A 24,485-nucleotide genomic window follows, 5' to 3' on the forward strand; every position below is an offset into this window, starting at 1 on the left:
CACTACCTATAGCACAATATACTCGTAAGTCCTTAACCTTATAAGGTACTCCATAACCTACTAGTCAACCCCTGATCAAAGTCAAAGTCCTTAGTCAAGGTCAACAATCCATGTTGACCTCGACTCGTTGAGTTCCTTGAAACACATTCCAACTTGCCGAGTCATCAGGGTGACTCGTCGAGTTCCTTTGATTCTCGATGAAACTTTAAGGCCACCCGTCGAGTTTCCTCCTTGCAACTCGACGAATACAAATGCATACATATCCAAGAGAAAACTCATCCGCCTCGCCGAGTTGTTCTTCAACTCGTCGAGTCTATGGAAATCATCATCGGACTCTCCGAGTTGTTCATCAAACTCGTCGAGTTCACGGCCATCTTTATGTGACTCGCCGAGTCCATTCAGTCCTTTTCCCATACAGACCTATTTTGAGTCATGCAACGGCTCTAACTCACAGATCCAAGCTTCTAGGGCATGCTCAATAGGGACCTTAATCACGAGGCGATCCTGTTTTGTGTTGAAGGCCAAGCTTCTAGGGCATGCTCAATAGGGACCTATTTTGAGTCATGCAAACTTTACGTGCATGCATGGCTTTACAGGCTCCAAATGCCAAATCTAAGCTCTTAATGGGGCTTCATGCTCAATAGGGACCTTAATCACGATCAAAACTGTAACTTTATGTTTCTAGAATCCAAAGAGGGTCCGATCTGAAGTTACAACTTCAAATCTAGCCCATAGCTCATCATACCAACTTGATATTCCAAGAAAACCCTAAAACTCAACCAATAGAGGAGATTTATAAGGAAAATGACGGTTTGGGTACGTCTGGAAGATGATATCTGAGATAAGTGTTGATTTCCACACTCTAAATGCTCCAATCTCCTTCTTCTCCACGTCTTCTCCTTCCAAAGATCCTCTTTTCAAGCTTCAAACACACATAAGGCACCACACACAAATAAGGGATCTCAAGGACTCTTTAGAACTGTAAAGAGGTCCAAGGGAGGCTAAGGCCCCTTTAAATAGGGGTACAAACCCCGAGATTTAGGTTTTCATCTGCCTGCTCCTACTCGCCGAGTCCCAATATGGACTCGTCGAGTAGGTCACTTAACACGGGATCCCACCCCCGCTGCTACTCGACGAGTAGGGCAACCTACTCGTCGGGTAGAGCTTAACCCAATACATCTTATTTAAAACAATACCTGAGAATTGGGGCATTACACAATAACGTGTCCTTTAGATAAGGGATCATGTAGTCCTCCATTCTCAAGATATCGTGTGGACAAAGACATGGAATAAAGTCATACTCATTTTCTAACAGTTTGTTTCCCGATTTTTGATTTGTTTGACATAGAACTTAATTAAACACATCAATTTATTCCTGACCGGGCCCAACACATAAGTCAACAGAAAATCATCGAGGGGCCCAATATATCACTTTTAATCCTCTTAGGATAAAAGGAAGAGATAATCTTTGACTTATATTCTTGTAGTATTTACTTCTTAAATCGTACAAAATAATACGTTTAATAACATCAAGTTATTGATGCGTTTACACACTATCAATGCACAACCAACTTGTAAACAATAACTAATATATATCGGTTTAAAGACTATATGATATTATCGTCTCACAATCATTCATGATATCATGTCATGTCAAAACTAAAGTAGAAATAATCAAAACATGTTATAATAAAACAATATCAAGGTGTAATCTCAAAGATCTCATGTGCGGAAAACCATAGCGTGATGCACTGTGATCAAGCCGACTCCTTTCCTTTTAAAACGAGTACCTGAAACCAAAACTGTAAACCGTAAGCATGAAGCTTAGTGAGTTCCCCCATCATACCACATACCATACAACATACATGCTACGAAGCATATCTGGGTGTTGGCATACCCCTTTGGTAACTTCAACCGGTATCCGGGGACTGTTTCACCCTTATCCCTACCACATAATAACATAGCATAACATACATAAATATACTGTCATGCATATATGGGTGCCCGACCTACCCCTTTGGTATCTTTCAACCGGTAACCGGGAGCTAACCCCCCCTTCGGTATCTTTCAACCGGTAACCGGGAGCTAACCTCCCCATCGGTATCTTTCAACCGGTAACCAGGAGCTAACTACCCCTTTGGTATCTTTCAACCGGTAACTGGGGACTATTTCACCCCTACCACTACCACATAATAACACAACATAATGTACTGCTAGGCATGCATGGGTTCTGACGACCCCTTCGGTATCTTTCAACCGGTATCCGGGGACTAGTATTTCACCCCTAATACTACTAACTCATATAACATAGCATCCTAGAACATAGACCATATCAGATAGTTGTAAACTAGACAATTATCACAAAGACAATCATCTCATACATAGTCACCTACTAGTGGGTCGGCATTGGTGCCTTAGACCCACCTCTACTGGAAGGTAATTCACCTCGAATGCAGAAGCTTCCTGAAGAAATTCTTACTGCTGCCCTGCCCACTTCCCGAGCTATCAATACCAATCAATATACCCAATTAGCAATTGGTTCCCATACCAAAATCCTTAATCCATGCATGGGATAAAATGACCATTCTACCTATGGCCCAGTATGATCCGGAACTATGGCCATAACCCAAACAAAAGCCCAACACTATAATGTCCATAATACAATCAATGGCCCAATTTTCTAAATTGGGCCCAAACCTCTACGTGAGTCTTGCCATGAGGCCCAATCATTCTTTCCAGTCCAATACACCTCATATTCTGATGGCCCAATAATAATCCAAACATTTAAACCCAAAATGCTAAAACTCACTCATGGCATGGTCCATGGACCAGTTTTCCAAATTGGGCCCAAGACCTTAGTGGGCCTCTACAAATAAAATATCAACCCCAAACCTGATGGCCCAACAGCGCTCAAAACAACAAGCCCAAAAGATGGCCCAAACCGAAGCCCAAAAACCAAAGTCCCATGTAGACGCTTGTACGCTAAGCGTACTAGCTTAAGGGCTTGTACGCTACATGTAGACGCTTGTACGGCCATCGTACTCCTCCTGTTGACCAACTCTCAATCCTAGCTCTTAATCCATTAAGCCAAGACGTCCAAAACCTCAAAATGGCTTAATATAAGTGACTTGACCCGTAAAGTCGAATGCTTTAAGCCTTTGCATGGCTTATTTAATCCCAAACACTAAAGATGAATTCCAAAAGGTCAAAATCACTCCCAAAATGTCTTAGAACTTCTTAATACCTTAAGACCTCAGTCCAAACTTCCAGATCTGATTTCAAGGGACTTCTTAAGTCATAAATTTTCCAACTTTATGACTTAGCATAACTCAATGGGGCCTAAATCTAAAACCTAAGTTCCAAACTTCATTAAATGAATACCAAATCATGCATGGAAGGTTTATACCTCTCAAGATCTAGACTTTATGACTCCATAACCTCAGTAAGGACCAAATAAGAGGCTCAAAGGTTCTGGAGTAACTTCTACTTACAAGAACCACCTCAAAGGGACCAAAAAAACATAACAACGTACCATTTTGCTAGATCTACATGAAAAAGTTGTCAATGTTGAGACTTTATACCTTCAGAAGATAGATCTAGGTGCACAAAGCTTGGATTCAAAAGCTCCAAGTCAAACAATGACTCTTCAAGAAGTTCCTTCTTCCTCCTCTAGCACCAAAACACACCAAAAATCACTTTGAAGCTCTAAAATTACTCAAATGGGGGCTAAGGGTCGATTTCTAGGGTTTGGAGGGATGGAGGATGAAGGTATTAGGGTTAGGTTATGAGATAAGGAGCTTAAATATGGTCCAAGACCCTAAAATAGGGTTTTGATCTAACTGGCGTACGCTCAACGTAATTATGGTACACCCGACGTACTCCAAAGAACATTCGCGACCATCCTGGTCAGTATGCCCAACGTACTCTAAGGTACGCCCAACGTATTGCCTTCTTCACTAGTACGCCCCGCGTACTCTTTGTGTACGCCATGCGTACTCGGCTAACCCTGAAAACCATGAAACTTCTGAAGGCCATAACTTCTTCGTTATAAGCCCGATTCCAACGATCCTTATATCCACGGAAAGGTGACGAGAAACTCTATGCATCCATCAACTTATTCTCACCTCAAAACCTTCTGAAAAAAAAATCCAAAATTTATAAAGAGCTTGAACTACCAGTTTACCGATATACCCCTTGGCTCCAAAACATGAACCGAACACCCGAATCACTTATAATACATCACCCGCACCAAATGGGCCTAGATCCTACCTTTTCAAAAGCCCTAATACTTTTGATGACCAGCCTTCGGGCCACATCGTTAGACTAGAAGTCAATCCGGAACAGGGCGTTACATAAAAGCTTAGTGAGTTCCCAAAATACAACATAACATATAACCACAGAATACCACGCTATATACATAAGATTGCCATAGGAAACCCCCATGGTCTTTACCTGGAATGCCATGGGCTACCCCCATGGCCTGATATCCAAGTTCCATGTGCTACCCCCTTGGTCTTTACTTGGAATGCCATGGGCTACCCCCATGGTCTTCACACAAGTGCCACGGGCTACCCCTGGGGTCTTCAAATAATGAATTCATAACAACTATCAATCCACATGTCAAACAATGGGCCGAAATTAGTGCCTTCGACCCATTGATATAGTGAGAAGACTCACCTCAGACTGCTGATAAAAATACTACTCGGCTATCAGTCCAGATATCTCACACTGAATATACATAAGTTAACCTAATTAGAATTAAGTCACAAACTCAAGGCATAGGCCAAAACCCTAATTACAAACTCCTCCAATAAGGCCCAAAAGCCTTTCTCCTTTAATGGGCCTAACATCCAAGCTCCAAAACAATTATAGGCCATAAGGCCCAAAAGGCCCAAACATGCCACCTATGGTCCAACAACAAGTTCAAAGGCCCAAATACTCTAATAGATCCAGGCCCAAGGCTAAGTAGGGCCCAAATGGATCAAAGGCCCAACAATAGCCTAAAACTCACTGGAAGCATAGGCCCAATGTACAACATATATACGCTTAGCGTACTGGGTTATTTGGTGGTACACGCAGTGTAAAAGCTAGTACGTCCAACGTACAAGCTGCTTTGCACAAATAGCCATTAAGTGCTTACTTCATGAAGCCGCTTCGTCCGATTCCAAATCTTGGTCATCATAAAGGTTGTAGGGCAAAAATTTTGTAACTTTATGCCTTTGAATGCCATATGGGAACCTAACACCTCGTTTTATCCTTTAAGACTCCCTTTAAGATCTTAAACTCATGCATGGTGTCAAAACAACCATCAAGTTAACATTTTTATGGTTTTAACATGCCAAAGGAACTCAAATCAAACATTTCTAACCTCTGGAGTTGCTCAAACTCACAAAAGAGGATCCATGGACCAAAAATGGACTTATTACCAAACCCTAACTCAAACTAGCGAAAGGATAAGCAAGGTCTGGACTTTTTACCTCCAAAAGTTCCGCAAGATGAAATAGATGCAGGATCTAGAAGCTCAACCACGTATAAGACTTGATCACAACCTTCTCCTTCTTGCAAACACACTAAAATAGCCACCAAAATCACTTTTAATATCACGAATCACACTCACTTGCAAATTAGGGTTTAGGTATGATAAGAGGCAATAGAAGTTGTTTAGGGTTAGGTCTAAATGGCATAAGAGTGTTAAAATGGGGCTAAAATTAGGATTTTTGTCTTAGGCCACGTACGCCCCGCATACATTGTGCATGTCCGAGTCCAAACCACCCTAATATGCTAAGCATACACATATGTACACCCAACGTACGTAGGGACCTCCTTTGCAAATAAGTTTCATTCCAAGGGTTAAAAGGGTAACTTGCATTCCGAATGTTACATATAGACAATCAAATACTTGATTCTACCCTAAGCCCTTCATCAACCAAGAACATGAAATAAAGCTAAACCAAAAATTATCAGGCTATAGAATCTTAATTATGTACAACTATGATGCATACACTAAGCAGGTACAATAATGATGTCAATTCTATATAAGAAGTAATCCTAGGGTATCAAGCATCATATATGAGGAAATTCTATCACGTAATTCCTGACGATCCCTAGCCTACCGCTAGTATGTTGTTGTATCATGAATAACATATCAAATAACAGTGTGGGTAACTTGAGGTATACTTTCTTACCGCGGCTGATAGTACACATCACATCATGCATTCCTTGGTTACTTTTGAAAACCATTAAAAAAAACTTTTACAACTCCCTAGTTTGAGTTTGGATTCACACGAATGTTCATCCAATTCTCTCAAACCAAGGCTCTGATACCAACTTGTAACACTCCTAATATCATAGAAAATTAAAAATTTTAAATTTCAACCATTAACCAACATTGTTTATAAAAAGTGCCATTTCTTCAAAAGTATTATTCAAAATCATAGTTTTTCCCAAGACACAAAAACACAAAACAGGAAGATGTGCACGATCACGCCTTCGCCTTCCCGCGATTATCAGAAGTACATGAAATAATAAACTGAAATTGTATTCCAAAGCTTAGTGAGTTCCCCCAAAGTACCATCATGAAACATATAAAATACATAGATTAACATGATGGGCCCACAACCTCCCAGTTGGATTACCTTGGCCCTCAACCTCCCTGTTGGATTGCCCTGCATACCATATACTGGGTCCATAACCTCCCAACCGGGTTGACTTGGCTAGTTTGTGGAGTTTGACCTATTTTGAGCCAAGGATATTTTGGATAATTTGGTATTAATTTAAGTTGGGAAATATTTTGGGATAATAGGTGTCGAGTAGAGCCGGGTGTCGGGGAAGAGATTTATTCAGCTTGTGTTCAGACTGAGAGGTGAGTTTTCCTCACTATACTTACAAGTCGAAGGCATCAAGGACGACCTAATGGATTGATATCCTGTTAGATACTAATTGAAGATATGTTGAGTATGCGATAGATCTGTATGATTATATGATAGGTATTGATATACATTAGACTGGTAGATCTGTAGGACTACATGTGATTATTGGCTGTGTAATCACCTGTTTGTTGTATGTATATTATCTATTATATGTCGACATGTTACTTTAGGGTTGAGAATATTGCTTTGTGCTGTCATTCGACAGACCGTGACAATCCAACCAGAATGTTTTGGGCCAGAGTAATCCAACAGGGAGGTTGTGGACACAACATGCTAATCTATGTATTTTATATGTTGCATGATGGTACTTTGGGGGAACTCACTAAGATTTGACTTACAGTTTCAGTTTATTGTTTTAGGTACTTTTGATGATCATGGTACGATGAAGGTGTGATAACGCACATCTTCCTATTTTGTGTTATTGTGTCTTGGGAAAAACTCTGATTTTGAAGAATACTTTTGAAGCAATGACTCTTTTTTTAAACAATGTTGGTTAGTGGTTGAAATTTAAATTTTTTAAATTTCTATGATTTTTGTAATGTTACATTGGTTTGGCTTGTAACCGATCTAAACCCCCCACATACCCTTGTTAATCATCAAAGAAGAATCCATTTAGAACTAACTATGTTCAAAAATAAGAACCATAGTGTGTTAAATATTCATTACCTCAAATGTAGGGATCTTTTGATGTCGAAGAACATTAGTTAAGATAAATTAAAAAGGATATTCAACTAAACCAAAGGTCTTTTGGCCTAGCACTATCATATGTTGGAAATGTGACCCTTCCTAATATCAGAAAAACGTGTTATTTCGATTGCTTGGATTACACTGAAAGTCATGATACACTTACGTATTAAAGTATTTCGATGGTACAATCAAAATTTAAATTGGATAAAATTCTATGAGAACAACAGAGAATGAAAATGTTATGATTCTTGTGTGTACCAGATTCAAATGACCAAAAAGGGATATGACTCCTTGTCCGAAAACTGTCATATTTCCAGTTACAAACTGCCACAAAACCATCACTAAACTGACTTAGTCGGCTTAACAAACAAGAACTACATATTTAACATACAAAGAAAAGCTAACAAGTCTCCTGATACTTGTAAAAATCAAATGATGTAAAAAAATTAGATATCAAAAAATCTAGTATTAACATAGATTTAATTAAACTTATAGATTATCTGTTTATATATCATGGAAATTTATTCCCAAGGTCATCCTTAACTCGTTAACAAGTTTTGGGTGTAACGATATAACAATATCTAATCATTACTCCTTTGATAAAATTTTGGATTCTGTGGTCTATAGGTTGCATTTTTTGTTGCTAATAGGAGTAGAAAAGCTAAAATCATTTGGGTCGATTGGATTCGTAATCCTACTTCAACTTGCACTCTTATGTAATGTTTTTTTTCCTAGCTTACTGCTAGTTTTTATAAAATTTTATGTTGTTCCGAAAAAACTCCTCTGATATATTGGTCAACTTTGAGATACAATTAAAAAGGTTCTCTTGCCACATCACACGCCATCCACCCCAACGACCACCACACAATAATATCGATTTGGTATAGACCAACAACTATCTCTTTCCTCATCTCCCTCAAATCGGTCTTCATTTCCTTTCTTTTTAGTTTGCTTTTTAATATTCATACATAGAGACTCATTTTTGAGAAGTTAAGACACATAAATGTGTTTAATATTGGAATCCCACACGACAAAGTAGCATCTAGGGATGTCAACGGGGGCAAACGGGACGGGGGTTGCATTCCCCACCCCCACCCCCAAAATTTTCCCGTTCCCCCGCCCCCGCCCCCGAAATCTCCATCCTTTCCACCCCCTCCCCCGCCCCGAATTCCCCTACTGACCCCTGCCCCCGATTGATTTTGGGCTACCTTATTTGCACTAAAAGAAGTTCTTGTTTGGACTAATAGAAACTATATTTTGGGTTACAAATAGATATTTATAACATAATTTTACATGTACAAACAACTTAAAACATGTTTTATTTTGAATTTTTGTATGCAAAAATCTTTTTATTGTTTATTATATTTATATAATTAATATATGTCAATTTATATAATTTATTAACGGGGCCCCCACGGGGGTTTCGGGACGGGACTACCAACCCCTGCCCCAGCCCTTGAAATTAAAACGGGGGTTAACCTTGCCCCCGTCCCCGTCCCCGATTATTTTCAACAAATGCCCCCATACAAGATGGGGTCCCCGCGGGATCGGGGTCCTACGGGACTTTTTGACATCCATCGTTAAGTAAAGAATGTTTGTGACGATGTAACTTCCTCTTAATATACATATCTTTTATTAGAGACCGACCGATGTCATCCTTTAACACTGTCAATTTTCAAACAAAGTTTTCATTTTAAAACACAATAAAACACATGTCACATTCCTTTCAAAAATCACAAGTATCAATTTATCAATACATTTTAAAAGTTGTTTATCGCAAATCCAGATCCTCAAACATAACTCTTTTCTCTTGTGTGTACAATCAAACCGGTGCCTTCTCGTGATCCTGATAAGAACCTGAAACACATAACACATAACATGGTAAGCAAGAAGCTTAGTGAGTTCCCCAAAATACCACATATAGCTCATTAGCCACTCGAGGCTATAACACAGTAAGACCCTCCGGTCAATGTATCTCAGTGGGATCCTCCGGTCCCACACTCTGATGGACCCTTCGGCCGAATAGAATTTTCCACCCGCGTCCAAGATTCACATATACTCGACGAGTTTGGGGACTCCAACTCGTCGAGTCCCAATGCAAAAATGCAAAAATTCATATGTATAATACGTATCGGGAACCGGGCGTTAGATATTGGTTGTATAATCATCTGTCTGCTGTATGTTTATTATCTGATATATGTCAACATGTTACATTAGGGTTGAGACTACTGCTTTGTGCTATCAGTCAACAGAGAGTGGCAATCCAAGTAGGATGTTATGGGCCAGGGTAATCCAACCGGGAGGTTGTGGACACAACATGCTAATCTATGTATTTTATATGTTGCATGATGGTACTTTGGGGTCACTCACTAAGCTTTAGCTTATAGGTTCAGTTTATTGTTTCAGGTACTTCTGATGATCGCGGTATAACGAAGGTATAATCATGCACATCTTCCTGCGTTGTGTTATTGGGTCTTAGGAAAAACTCTAATTTGAATAATACTTTTGAAGCAATGACTTTTTTTAAACAATGTTGGTTAATGGTTGAAATTTAATTTTTTAAATTTCTATGATTTTTGGAGTGTTACATTGGTTTTCGTTTATAACCGATCTAAACCCCCACACACGCTTGTTAATCATCAAAGAAGAATCTAATTAGGACTAACTATGTTCAACAATAACAACCATAGGGTGTTATAAATCCATTACCTCAAATGTAGGAATCTTTTAATGTCGAAGAACGTTAATCAAGATAAATTAATAATGATCGTAGCATCCTGTTTATTAAATAAATAAATAGATAAAAATTTGATGAAAGAATAGTCGCCCTAAATTCATATTATTTAGTGGGGCGTTGGTTTTGGGGAGCCGAATGGTATAATTTGGATTATTCGGAGGTTAAAAGTGTAAGTTCTGGATTTAATTTGAAAATGATTTTAGAAGTCATGGTGTGTTTAGTAATTAATGGACTTAAATTGAAAGGATTTGAAGGCTTAAGGGGGTGATTGGTAATTTCGGGACCTATTATGAAACGACTTTCAGAGAGAGGGGTTAAAGGGGTAAATTTCGGATTCAATTTGAAAAGATTAATAGAGGGAGGGCTACTGTTGTTATTATGGGGAGAAGTTTTATGGGGATTGGGGTATAAGAACTGTCAGCCCGGTAAACCCTAAACCTAGCCATGTGTCCCAGCCGCCGCCACCTTATACCCCCCCCCCCTTCGTCTCCGGCGCCGCCGCCATCATCCCGTTTCCGATCAGCGAGCCGCCGAGAAGCTACTCCATTGGACTTCTGCCACTCTTCTCTTATCCTTCTTCAGTCGTTGCCATGTGAGGCCTCATCCACCACCCGCTACTTTGTCGTTGGAGCGCTACCACCACTGTCGGTGCACCATTGTTGTCGCTGCTGTTGAGGCCAAGGATGAAGACGGACGTTGGGACGTCGGGAATGAAGAAGAACAAGCCACAAGTCGCTGTAACGTTGGTTGTAGCGCTGCTGCTCCGCCACTGCCCATTTCCGTTAAAGACAAGGTCGTCACCTGTTTCTCGTGGATGGCTTAGTCGGAGGTGCCGTTCGTTTCCATGTGGTGCTGTTTCTCCGTGAGCTGCTGCACCGGTGGTGCCGCCACTGTTGCCGTTAGTACTGCTGCCACTCTCTACCGTTGTCGCCGTACGCCACCAGGTGGGTGGCAGGGTTCTTTTGCGAATGAAAACAGTTTATTTGTGTGTGTGTGTTGTATGTGGTGATGTTTGGCTTGAATTAACAAGAACAATCACCACCACCTTCGTGAGGTGGTAGCTGCCACCATGTACCACCACCGGCCACCACAAGGGTGGATGTGTGTGTGTGTGTTTATGTTAGTGAGTGTGTGTGTATTGGCATTTATGTTGTAAATTGTAATTAGTGCTAGTGTAATCAAAAGAAAAACTCAAAACCACCACCGTGAGGTGGTGGCTGCCGCCTCCTGCCACCACCAGTCGTCGTGTTGGATGGCGGTGTGCTTTGTTTATATTTAGACTTTGTTTGGGTTGGACAAAATAGACTAGACCCATAACCACCACCGTGAGGTGGTGGCCGCCGCCGTGAGCCGTCGTTGACCACCACTACGCGAGGTGGTAGTGGGTGGTGCCCGACTTAGGAACACCCTAATTGTCTTAATGAAACCTTAATGGGCCTAAGGACTTAGCTTTTGGGCTTAATTGGATTGTAATGGGTTGGAAACCCTAATTAGGGTTTAGAAAACCCTAATTTTGGAATTATTGGTTTGGACTTATCGGGACCCAAATTTGGGACCATTGGAGTGAAGATATGACTCAAGCCCGATTTCATTGTATGTTTGGACTTAATGGATTAATGTAATGACCAAAATTCTCTATGTTAGTGAAGTTGGTTTTCCGTTACATAGAATTAAGTCGTACATGCGTCTAGGATGTGAGATTAGACCGGTTTATATAAAAAAAAATAATAAATAAACAAAAACATATTTTTTAACATTTTAAGAATTTAATAGGGATTAAAATAATTTATAAGATTTAGTTAATAATTATAATGAGCTAAAGATATTTAAGTAATATTACGAGTTAAATAAATACTCAAATTATTAAAAAGTGGCTTATTTTATGTGTAAATTAATCAAATTAAACGACTATAAAGAAATAAAATAAAAGAAAAGGTAAAATATATATAATATGGCCAGGGTTAATAATGAATTGAGTATAAAAGATCAGGGACTATAACTGTAAATTGGAATTCAATCGGTGAATTGAATTCTATAAGCTCGTTACCACTGATAATAAATTTGTTTTAATTAATTCTATTCGATTGCCGCAACCTATGTTCTTCTTATTCGTTTCCGTTACCAGGCAACTTATTCGCCTTGCCGATTACACCTTCTCTTTAGGGTTGCCATATTTGTGTCGACCAGAAAAAAAGAGAGAGAATTGAGTGTGAGAGAGTGTCTGCGTGAGAAGGAATGAACGAGGCTCACATCCTACTGCTATTAGATCGAAACAAGGTAAGCTCTTGATCCCGAAAACCTGTCATGTTTTTTTTGTTCATCAATGGCTTATTGTGAATATCTTGCTGCCAAAATACTTGTTTTTAGAAGCCACACAAACCCGTGAACTACTTCAATTCATCTCTGTCAAGCCTTAGGGATGAAGCACCCATGTTTGAGTCGTGTCGGGCTTAGTCGAGACAACCCCATAAGCCATCAGAACACCAGAATCACATTTTGGAATGGTGTCTTCTCTAAGGCGTAGCCTCAAGTCCCTTAGACGCTTTGTTAAGGCTTTGAAACAGAAGCAGGGGAAGCTATATGTGTTCTTTCGCAATTTTAATGCATGCCTCTGAATTGCTACCGGACAATCAAAATAGACTAATGCTTGATGGAATATGATAGTTACAGACATAATGGTTGTATAGTTTCACTAATGACTAATTCATATCTAGACTTAGCTATTTAAATCAATAGAAAGAGTCTGGATAACATATTTCATGATAAACACTTAAAGATTAATTCATCGTCTTGTGTTAATGTATGTAATTCCATAAAAGTCAAGATGTTAAAAAAATGGATTGCCTACGTAATATTGTCTAATTAGAAGTCTACTTCACACTAGGGTGTCTTATAAATATATGAGTGTAATTTATAAAAGAGTTTCAGTATTATAAAAAGTGATTTAATCACTAATTATATGTCAAGGAGCATGATATGAAATAGTTGATTAAAAGCAATTGATTACAAATCAGTGTCATCGGCTATAAGGCTTCCTTATGGTTAGTTAACATTACATTATTCATGATACAACTTAATTAATATTAAACCAAGGTGATTTGTAATTTATAAACTACGATAGACTTATCTAATCAATTAATATGACATAAACTAAATATAGTTTAATATTAATCATGTTTATCTTAGCCTAAACTAAATAAATATATACTTTTTGTTTAGGTATTTGTTGAGTAAAAGAGCTACGAATTCACGTTTTGAAGTGATTTTACTACCAAACTAAAGGTGAGTCAATAGACTTTTCATAAACCCTATATATAGTCGAAAACTACTTTCCGAAAATGGCTCGATTAGTCAAATTAGAATATTATTAATTGTTGATATTATGCTTATATGTGCAGTATGAGATATGCCATTGTTTTGCTTTCTGTGACATTTACATGCTTAGTAAATTTGGTTTATATGTCTATCTTGGTACTTGATGCGATTAATTGCAACTATGATATGCTATATGAAATGTTTGATATTTGACTATGACCTTGTTGAGTATCTTTTAGTATAAACTAGGTTACAACCCGTGGAAACCATGGGTAAAAAATTTAAAAACAAATTTATATTATTAATAAGAGTTAAGATTGTCAATCCTTTTGTATTGATTATTTAAAATTAAAATTAATACAAATTTGTAAAAAAGTATATAAATTTGAATATATGTTAAATAGAAACGCAATCAATCCATCGAAAGTTAAATATGAATATAACTAAAATACATCTTTGAATATGTGAATGATTTATGAAGTGTGAGGGCAAATCATTATTTTTTGTAATGAGGGAGCAATCAAGAAACACCATGTGGCGTCTATTAAAGTCTGAAAATCAAATATCGAAACGAACTGAATATTATGGATTACAATTACAATGCTATATAAAGAATAAATTATTTAAAAAAAATGTTACAAAAAATAGAAAAAAACACAATTGTTAGAAGTTAATGGGTACGAAGCATTTATAAATTCCTAAAAACTTCCTTATACACAACATTTGAAGTTTTGTTTGTAAGTCTACCATCCTTATCTAAAATTAACAATTTCAATCCTTCTCTACTTTGAACTCTAGATAAGGCAACATACTGTTGTCCATCTGAAAAAAGGATCCTTGAGATACAGACCAACCTTTAATAACGACTGGCCCTGACTTTTATTAATTGTCATTGCAAAACATACAGCCAATGGAAATTGTCTTCTTTGAAATTTGAATGGAATTTTCTTTCCAGATGGACTTAAAGACATTCTTGGAATAAATGTTTGCTTTCCAATATTAGTTCCAGATATGATAATTGCCTCAATAACACGTTTGCCCAGAGATTTCACTTGTAGTCTAGTGCCGTTTCATAATCCATTTTTCTGATCAATGTTTCTTAGTAACATAACTGGAACACCGACTTTTAGAATTAACTTGTGATTTGGCAAACCTGATACTTTAAGACCATTTAAAATATCCTGGGAGTATAAATTGGGATCAAACTGATCATGAACAAACTCTGATTGGCAAAGAGTATCTGAACTTAAATATTCTACTTCATCTTCGGGAAACAATGCTAACAAACGATCATTGATTTGTTGGACAACTTCATTTTTTGGAGCTAGTATAGCTCTTTCTTGAAAATAACTCGTACCGTTGAATTTTTCAAAGATTGAAGGATATACAAACTCAATTAATGAACCTATAGGATCATGTGGATCATTAATGAGAATATCATTCGGAACATCAATAATCGATTCACCATCCTTCAAACCACCAACTTTTCCTTCTCCTATGTCCAAAAGCCACTTTGCAAAATTATGTATTTTTTGAATATCATATGGATCCTTTCCAACGGTTAGTCTCATCTTTTTTGTTAATCTATGGACTTTGCATTGTTGCCATATATATGAAGAGCTTAAAGAAGCATTAACGATATTTTGTCTGCTACCTCCTTGAACAACAGGTAGAATTTGTCTAAAGTCTCCTCCAAAAACAATCGCTTTCCCTCCAAATGGAATATTTGAGTTGGTAGACTTATCAAACTTACATACATCTCTCAGAGCTCGATCTAAAGCTTCAAATGCATGTTTGCGGACCATAGGTGCTTCATCCCAGATAATCTATGAGTTTTTTCTTACTAATCTGCTGAGTTCACTATCAGGCGGTATCTTACAAACAAAATACTCCGTAAGATTCAATGGAATTATAAACCGAGAGTGTGCTGTCCTACCTTCAGGCAATAATAAATATGCAGTACCACTTGAAGCAACATTTAAAACTATATCACCATTACATCTAATTGCTACAGATAACGTCTTCCAAAGAAAGGTTTTGCCTGTTCCACCATATCCATAAACAAAAAAACACACCTCCTTTATTATCATTGACTGTAGTCATGATATCAAGAAAAATATTGCGTTGCTCGTTTGTTAATGCATGAAACATACTATCAAACTCTTTCTTTAAAAGCAGTATGTCATACTCTAGCTCCTCCATGATAAGTCGATTTGTTGAAGAAGAAATTGTATCGGAATCAGGGTAAGGCATTTGTTTATAATTTTTAAGACTGGTGTTGTTCCGAAGTAAAATCTGTTCGATCTCGAACAAAGTCAGGTTTTTGAGTTGATCCTTATTGAGTGATAAACCTTTATAAAATGAACAATATGTCAAAAAGAATATAATATTAAACAGTTTAATGGTAATAAAAAAATTATACCGTGCATATTGATAATATATAATATCCGTTTTTACAAATACTGATAGGAAATTATAATACCTGGAGACTTTAATCTACACTGTTGGTTGTAAAGAATACCATCCGACAAGTGTTGCCATGTATTTTCCCAAACAAACTCTGGTCTACCCAAACTGTTAGACATTAACATCGTAGCAAATAAGAAACGAAGATAAAAACCAGTTCCTGAATGACTTGCTTCCTTAATTGCATCAACGTATTCTTTGTCATCATCTAAGAGGCCCAAAGCATAACATGCATCTCGAAAAGTAGGAAATTCTTCACCGTTTACCGTGCGAATTTCTTCAAATGATTTTGGACCTTTCACTTTATTTAAAAGAATCCGTAAGAAGTAGACTTCGCCAAGTTTAAGTGAAACAGAGTGAATCCTTCCTATTAAACATCCAATTTTCCTTGGCTTCCACAACCTATCATCAGGTTTCCAAACAAACTTTGTAGGAAATTCAACATATGTAAGTTTTCATGCATCTTTATTAATTTTATTACATTCCATCCAAGATGTGAACATAGAAGCAGCAACTGAAGGTTGTTGAAGAACATCGTCAATATCATCGTCTGCAGCATATATGACTTGTTGTTGATCAGGAAGATAAAAAGGTAGTCGCATCACAGAAGGATATCGGTAATGAACATCGTATTTAAATATTCGCCATGATGCTTCACATGCAGATATATATCTACAATCATAATAATCTTTTATTTCATCGACAACCTTTTCGTGATTAGAATCAGCGTTGATGTCATCAGCAATTATAGCTCTATCTGGACCTTTGTTTATATATTTAAACAGATACTTTATGGAAGATCCCTGATTGCACCATTCAACATTAATGTGTGCCTGATATCTTTTCAACATATATTTGTTATATGGAACAACATTTCTGTTGTCTAACTTGACACCTGATTTTTCGACAAAATATCCATTGTTTCTTCTCATATATAAGGGATAACCGTTGACATCAACCGAAGAATGATCACATAATTGCTTTGGAAAATTTTTCGAACATTGCTTGTCAACCATGCATGGACAATTCATATTTTCCAGCTCCATAAGGACCATGTATCATGAATTCACTTACAAGTGAATACAATTCTGGATCTTCATTGATATTTGGAATCTCAGCAGAAATAATCGGATCAATATATTCAACACTAGGCCGCTTGGAGTCAACATGCATAAACAGACAAATATGACTATGTGGCAAACCTCTTTTTTGAAATTCAATTGTATAGACCACTGCAAATTAATTTTATAAATAAGATAATCTTTGTACTGGATGAAATATATTTGCAAATAACAAAAAATATTAACAAACTAAATAATCATTATAAAAAATATTAGAAATAAATACAACTTTTAATACCTCCTTATACAATGCCGAAAATTTTATTTTCCCGTATGTCTTTAATCAAAGCATCGAGATTTATTTTGAATAACCTACATAAGATAGAGTTCTGGATGTAGTGAAGTGTTATGAAGAAACCTTTTAACTTCAGGCCATTTTGGATTACATGTAAAGGTTATGAAGAAATCATGATATCCAATCCATTTACATAAGGAAATGGCATCAAGGTAGTTTTACATCATATAACGTGCACCACCAGTGAATGAAGAAGGTAAGATTACACGTTGTCCAACATTGGATATATCTTTATTCCCTAGTTCCTGTTGATTACGTAAATTTTCATAAGACTCACATCTAAGAATTTGTTGTTTGCTCCTTATGAAATGTAATCTCTCACTTTCAATCATAGTATAAGCATCAACCAAAAACTGTTGGAACAACCTTTTTGAATTAATAATTAGTGAAAAATATTGATCCCTGTCTTGTATTCTATAAGAAAAAAACTCTCTCATTGTACAGTTGGGCCTCTTGCTGTTGCTTATTGGTGTAATACCTCGATTTTGTATGTCAACCCTGTAACCATCATCACCATATGGAAACAGTAATGGATACTGAAAGAGGAAGGTATGATGGATGTAATTTACTAATACGCCGTAGAGAACCTGATGAAGTTTGAACAACAATATATCTTTTATCATTTGAATCACCAATATCTCAAACAATTAAAGCGGCAACCTCAGAAGCAGATGGTAGGTTGTATATCCTTCCATCTTGGTCCCTGATTCCAATAAGTCTCAACTTGATATCAACATGCGGTTTTTGATGAAAACAATCCCTAACCATTCTATAAGACTGAACCAAGACATTATTTGAATCTAACATCAACTTCAAATCTTGTATAATATCATTATCAAGGACAGAAGAATTTGATGTAGATCGTTGATTCTCTCCACTACAAGTAACATGAACATATAAACATAAGATAAATAAATAATATAATGTTGATGAATAAGATATCTATTAATGTGATAATTGTGAAAAGTGTACCCAAAACATGTTCGTCTATTTGCGATCTCATTATCAGTATCGTATATGTACAACTGAGAGAATTTTGGTTTTAACCCCTGTTCCGGTAAAAGGCTTCCGATACTATGATAATTTTGACCGCTAAGTCTAAAAATGTATGGAGCATTTCCTCTATTGATTGAGGAATCAATCTTTCCACCCATTGACGTAAAAGAAAACATAGAATTGTAAGAACGAATGTTCTTCATGAAGTGTTTGCTTTTAGAATCTCCCGATGTAAAAAGATGAACATAACTTGAAGGTGAATTCTTTAAAGCTGGTAGTTCTACTTTGCCATAACCACAACATAAAGAATAATTTTGATTCGACTTTTTTTTTTTACATATGATAGATTCATCTTTCCATAATTTTGCAAAACATGTTTGGCATACAACAATCTGATCACCATGATCCAAATAATCTGTCAATTAAGGTTGACATAAAAATGTTAATCATGTAAGTTTATATAAGTGAAAAATATTGAATGAACAAATGTAAATATTATATTTGTATCAAAATTACCTTTTGATATACCGTTGTATATGTTTTGATCATTTTGGCTCACACATTAACTTACCTATTCCCAAGTTAATCCTAGTTTCACATTCGTTATTCCTAGACTTATAATCTCGATGGTCATCAAAATCATAAGAGACAAGCAATCAAGCAGATGTTCATATAACTCAATTTACTTAACAATTAACAGCAAATAATTATCATTAATACGTAAGGATCTTTTAACAAGCTTGGCAAGATAAATTAAACATAAACAAACAATTCAATATAGCAATTAGTCTAATAATCAAGGTTTCATTCAATCATAAACGCAAAGTAAAAGGTTTTTACACCCAAATCAGAAACTAAATACAGAATAGTAACACAATGGAATGCTAAACATGGTCACGTTAACAACCCATATGATTACCGACATGTATCCGCTCTCCAACCCTTCCGATCTTCGCTCCTGTTAGCTTAACGGCCTTCCGGCCGCCTTCTAGACCCTCAAAACGGCTTAAAAGAAGTTTAATATCGACTAAATTAGGTTGGAAGTCGAATCCCCCCTTCTGGTTAGTTGATAATCGACTTTTATAACCTTTGTAACTGACTTACGTATGCTGGGCGTAAGTCGGATTACGCTGGGCGTACTAAGGGTTTATACGCGATTGGAGTTATCCGATGCCAGCCATTACGCGGGGCGTACACAAGAATTACGCTGGGCGTAACTCGTCTTAGCCATTATGCTTGGCGTATAAGTAAATTACGCGGGGCGTAATCGTTCCTCCAGCATTTTCCTTTCTTTTAGCCTCTAAGCCCGATTTCCGCTTCAGTCTTTTCTTTTGTGCTTTATCGACAACGAATAGCTGCAAATCATAATTTAAAGCATTATGAGTACTTTTTAGTTCTAAAAGAGAATAATAAAGACCAAAATATTAAGATATAATGCATAAAAATATATATAAAAATACACATATCCAAATACCCCATACTTAGCCTTTGCTTGCCCCCAAGCAAATTTTAATTTTATTTTACCATTATCGCATTAAACAATCCATTTAAAACTCAACCATTATGCCAAGACCTCAACGCATGCATTTGTGTCTAAAATTTTCCTAAAATACCCCCATACTTTAAATACTCACAATCTTCATAAACACTTGCCCACTTTTTACGAACAATGCTCATTTTATGCAACCCTCCGAATCCATCCGTAGAAAACCTCCTTATCCTCAAGGTATTTTCCTTGATAATTTGATCTTTGATTTCTTTGAATTCACCATCTTATTTGAATTGATTTATGGTATCTTCAACTTTTTTGAATTTCTTGGAATTTTGATCTAATTCTTCACTTTATTTGCTCCAAAATTCTTCAAACTTTTCTTGCAATTCTTTTTTTTTTCTTTTAACATGTACCTCACTTTTTTCACTCAAAACCTACATGTTTAAGCAGAGGCGCTCAACCTCAACCTTTATCGGTTAACGATAATAATTTTCTTGGATACATTTTAGGTTTAGGCTGCTAAACATATTGCATCCCTCAAACCAAACGGGGTTATGTTTTTGTTCCATGATTTCACTAAAATAAGGGAGGCCATAAATGCACTATAACGTATATCGGCTCAACTAAACATTTGAGTTCTCATCGAATCATCTCATACAATATTAGCAAAATTTAAATTATCACTAGATTTTTCTAAATTAAACTATTATGTCAAGTTTTAAAATTTTTAAATTTCCTAAATCTAGCAATTTCCTAACTATTATTTTATTTTTATAATTTACTATTACCGACCCCCTACCCCACACTTATTTCATACAATGCCCTCATTGTATGCTAAAACGAATTAAGAACATAAAAAGGGAGAAAAAGGAACAGACTCCCCTGGGTAGTTGTGGCGAGATCGAATGAGGCTGCTACAAGTTGCTCCAAATATCGCTGAAAGACTGAAAACTGGAACTGCTGCTTCTGAATTTGTCGAAAAATAAAATCAAGACTGCCGACTTCAAAAAATGTGGTGCACAATATTGCAAATAAATGCAATGTGTAGTAACCATGACATGGGAAAGTGTTGACCACATCATGTCTTCAAAAAGGACATCCTCTTCTCGCAATGAAAAATCCTCCACAGCATAGGAAAGTGTCAACCATGTCGTGGTAGCCGGGATGATACGTCTTCCTCGCGTCAAAATAGAACTCTATGGTGTGGGAACAGCTCATCCATACCATAAAAGGTAAAATATCGTAAAAATGCCATTCGTCTAAATGAACGCTCACGAAATCAATATGCACCCCACACTTATGACAAATTGTGGGTCTTGACTATACTCTTCGAACTCTCACACGACTCTCTCTAGCAACAGTCGGACCTAGCTGCTGAACTTACTGCCAGCTTTCTAAGGGCGAAAATTCTGCAGAGATCTAAACAACCAAAGAGCATCAACATGGAAAACAAAAATAGAACATCCTAAATTAAAGTTTAATTACAAACCAAATAAAAAACTAAAACTAGAAACACAAAAATAAACTAAAAATAACAAAAAATAAAAAGGATAACTAAATCACTCATCATCTCCATCATCATGCTGCTGTGTCCCAGAAGTACCGGCCCCATCATGTCGTGGCTGGAATGGTGGAGGGTAAGGAACCGAGTACTGAAACCCCTAGTGGGCAAAGAATGCGGTCAACGCATCCCCATACCACTGTTGTTGCCTGTCCACATGTGCAACATACTCACTAAGGTTCTGAACCCTCATGTCAAGACAGTCAAAGCCCTGAGCTAGGTAGCGCATATCAATCTCCGGCTCAGGTCCCTGTTGCGCTCCCCGAGGAGCAAGTCTACGCTGCTGGACCCGTCTCGGCTATGGCTCAGCGGCAGCCTCCTCGTCCGCCACATCATCTGCTCGTACCCGCAAGACACCATCTTTGCCCCGCTCGAGTACACACATCGACTCCAACAGCTGAAGGCTCATCGGCCTCATATCATGGAACACCATCGATCTCGTGATCTCTCATGTTAACAACTGATATGATCGGGCTAGTCGCGTGATAAAATGCCCTCTGCACATCGGGCTATCCTCCCGAAGTACCCTGGCCCTCCGTCCCAAATATGCAGCTAAAGCAACTGAAAGGTTCAGGTGCCTCCCTGGAGTAACAAGTGCCCATAGGAAATACAAGTCTATCGAAGGCACTCTCTCACTATTCTTATGATGCGTGAGAGTCATGGAAATCAACCGGTGCAGCAGTCTATATGTAGTAGACCGAATCATCCTACCCCGTGCAGTAGATGGCGTATAAACTCCCCCTGTAATCTCAGCCCAAAAAGTGTGCTCATTATATTCATCTGGCCGCTCCGTGAGACAATCAGCAAGGAATGCTGGGAAGTGGACACTCCTCGTCTCATCTGCTGTGTATATACCCACTCGGGTCGCAAGCTCTATGACACTGCACTCCTGACTCACACCCCCCAGTCTAAAGGCAAAAGCTGTCCTATCATCGGGTGCCTTCCTAGGATCATAGGAAACTGTAGCGTAAAACTCCAACAAAAATTCCCGATAAACAGGCTCCTGGATCCTGAACAATCGTGCCCACCCCTGCCATACGAACAATTCCACTCCACTCGTGTCCGAGTGCGTGTATTGCAAAAAAATCCTGGATCAGTGCAGCAAGTCCAGTCCAGGTCGCCAATTCCCAGTCGAATGATGGTGCTATGTCGATCTCCTTGGTGAGCAGCAAACTCAAACTGTTGACATATCGTGCCCGGGTTGCATCATTCAGAGTTTGCGGAAATTGTAAGAAACGGTGATCGGTCACATCCTCGGGTGGGTTGGTCCTTTGAGTTCTTCGGGCCATAATCTGCACATATAAACACAAAACCAAACAAAATATAACAGCATTAAAAAAAAATTTAAACCAAAAAAAATGGTGCTGGATATGGACAGTACGCTGGGCGTACGTCCAGGTTCCACGAATATGTGTTCTGCTTCCTTTGCTTGTGCTAAAGTTATAACCCATATCAAAAATTTTCAAATTAACCAACTGCAAGCAATAAAACATAGCAGGGCAAACACATGGGGCATATCGAGCTTCGTGGTCCAAGACAGTAGAAAAACAGGACCACTCTAAAAAATATGAACCATTCTCCTGTTCGTTCCTTATCTTATCAAGATTAGCAAGCACTACAAAAGAAAAACTTCATTGGGGCAGTCAAGAATCGAAGTCAACGGGGTTACGCTTAGCGTCCGTCCCCGAGCTCAAAATGATGGGTCTATCACGGGATTAAGACCAAATTAGGTACTAGGGTTTAGTCCATTGATGGAAATCGGTCTTTTTAAGTCCTAATCAAAACATACAATTGTGAAATCGGCCCTAATTCAAGAACCCTATAAACCCTAGATTTCGAACAAAGGCATTTTGCAGCTTATTCCATCGATTTAAACATAAATCCAAAACATTGAGTAACCGAATAACTTACCTGTGTGCCGAATTTTACAAGAAAAGAAGCAAAATTGAAAATCCTTGGGAGAGCTTACCGTCACAGTTCGTGTGTGCGAAGGAAAGGATTTTGAAAAAGTAACAAAAAAGTCAAGGGTCAAAAGATATAACCTGGTCGCCGATTTACGCTGGGCGTAAAACAAGGTTACGCTGGGCGTAACTCCAACTCCATGAAAAGTCCATCCGCGATCCGGGGTTTATTACGCTTGGCGTAATTAAAATTACGCTGGGCGTAATGAAGTATTCCTTTTCTTTAACTGAAATTTCTTTTCTTTTAACTATTTAATTAAGGGACTAAAAACTTAATTATTTTTCTTTTTAATTTCTTCAGCAACTGATGACTTTTCGATGAGTAAAAAAAATGAGACGTCATAATCACTTATCTTTGTCAAGATCAAACAACAATGATTGATTAAAAACCTTTGCACGCAAGAATTGGTTTGCGAAAACACCCACTTTCGGGACCCGTTAGAATATTTCCTTTGTTTTCTTTGCACCTTTAACTAAAAGCGGAACAAGAAGTGACCTAACTAGTCAAGAACAGCAAGAGTTCGGTCTTCCACTTAACCACCACAATACGCCTTACTATACTACGCCTCATGGATTGAGTTGGACAAATCAACAAAGTAGTAAGCCAACCAGGTCAAGAATTTCCTAATCGCTTGGATTCTCGAAACCCATGCAAAAAGTAAAGTCAAGCAATGTGTACAATCCCAAATTCCTGCAATTAACAACAAGAACCTTCCTGACAAGTGAAATGATATCAACGAAAACCAAACTAAAAATAAAAACTAACTAAAAACAAATAACGAATAATCAAATAAACTAAATTAATGACAAGCCGTTCCCCGGCAACGGCGCTAAAAACTTGATGTGCACAAAAGTACCCACTAATTTTAATATTTATAACCTAACAAACTTACACTAACTATGCACTTATAGGCAGTGTACCTAG

The 24,485-nt window shown here is 37.6% G+C and overlaps 2 protein-coding genes across 2 annotated transcripts; both read right to left on the minus strand.

Annotated features, from left to right (window-relative positions):
- Positions 1–14,738: 14,738 nt before the first annotated feature.
- Positions 14,739–15,473, minus strand: LOC145060164 (uncharacterized). Its single transcript, XM_079007876.1, has one exon. The coding sequence runs from the start codon at positions 15,471–15,473 to the stop codon at positions 14,739–14,741; it is 735 nt and encodes a 244-aa protein (XP_078864002.1).
- Positions 15,474–15,494: 21 nt separating this feature from the next.
- Positions 15,495–18,704, minus strand: LOC145060165 (uncharacterized). Its single transcript, XM_079007877.1, has 8 exons — positions 18,523–18,704; positions 18,196–18,427; positions 18,029–18,137; positions 17,209–17,366; positions 16,636–16,937; positions 16,151–16,536; positions 15,822–16,019; positions 15,495–15,709 (listed from the first exon to the last, which is right to left on the minus strand). The coding sequence occupies exons 1-8, from the start codon at positions 18,702–18,704 to the stop codon at positions 15,495–15,497; spliced, it is 1,782 nt and encodes a 593-aa protein (XP_078864003.1).
- Positions 18,705–24,485: the final 5,781 nt, after the last annotated feature.

Source organism: Lactuca serriola, chromosome 6 (assembly GCF_051521515.1).
Source record: "Lactuca serriola cultivar US96UC23 chromosome 6, Lser_US96UC23_V15, whole genome shotgun sequence".
In the NCBI taxonomy this organism is placed as follows: Eukaryota; Viridiplantae; Streptophyta; class Magnoliopsida; order Asterales; family Asteraceae; genus Lactuca; species Lactuca serriola.

What these genes read in the sequence shown, in the direction of transcription:
- LOC145060165 (XM_079007877.1), bottom strand. Translation starts at nt 18,704, where the DNA reads ATGGGTGGAAAGATTGATTCCTCAATCAATAGAGGAAATGCTCCATAC. An exon ending in CCTTCAGTTGCTGCTTCTAT is followed by an intron (nt 16,537 to 16,635) that starts GTTCACATCTTG and finishes ACCTGATGATAG; the next exon opens with GTTGTGGAAGCCAAGGAAAA. An exon ending in GTGTAGATTAAAGTCTCCAG is followed by an intron (nt 16,020 to 16,150) that starts GTATTATAATTT and finishes CATTTTATAAAG; the next exon opens with GTTTATCACTCAATAAGGAT.
- LOC145060164 (XM_079007876.1), bottom strand. Translation starts at nt 15,473, where the DNA reads ATGGTCCGCAAACATGCATTTGAAGCTTTAGATCGAGCTCTGAGAGAT.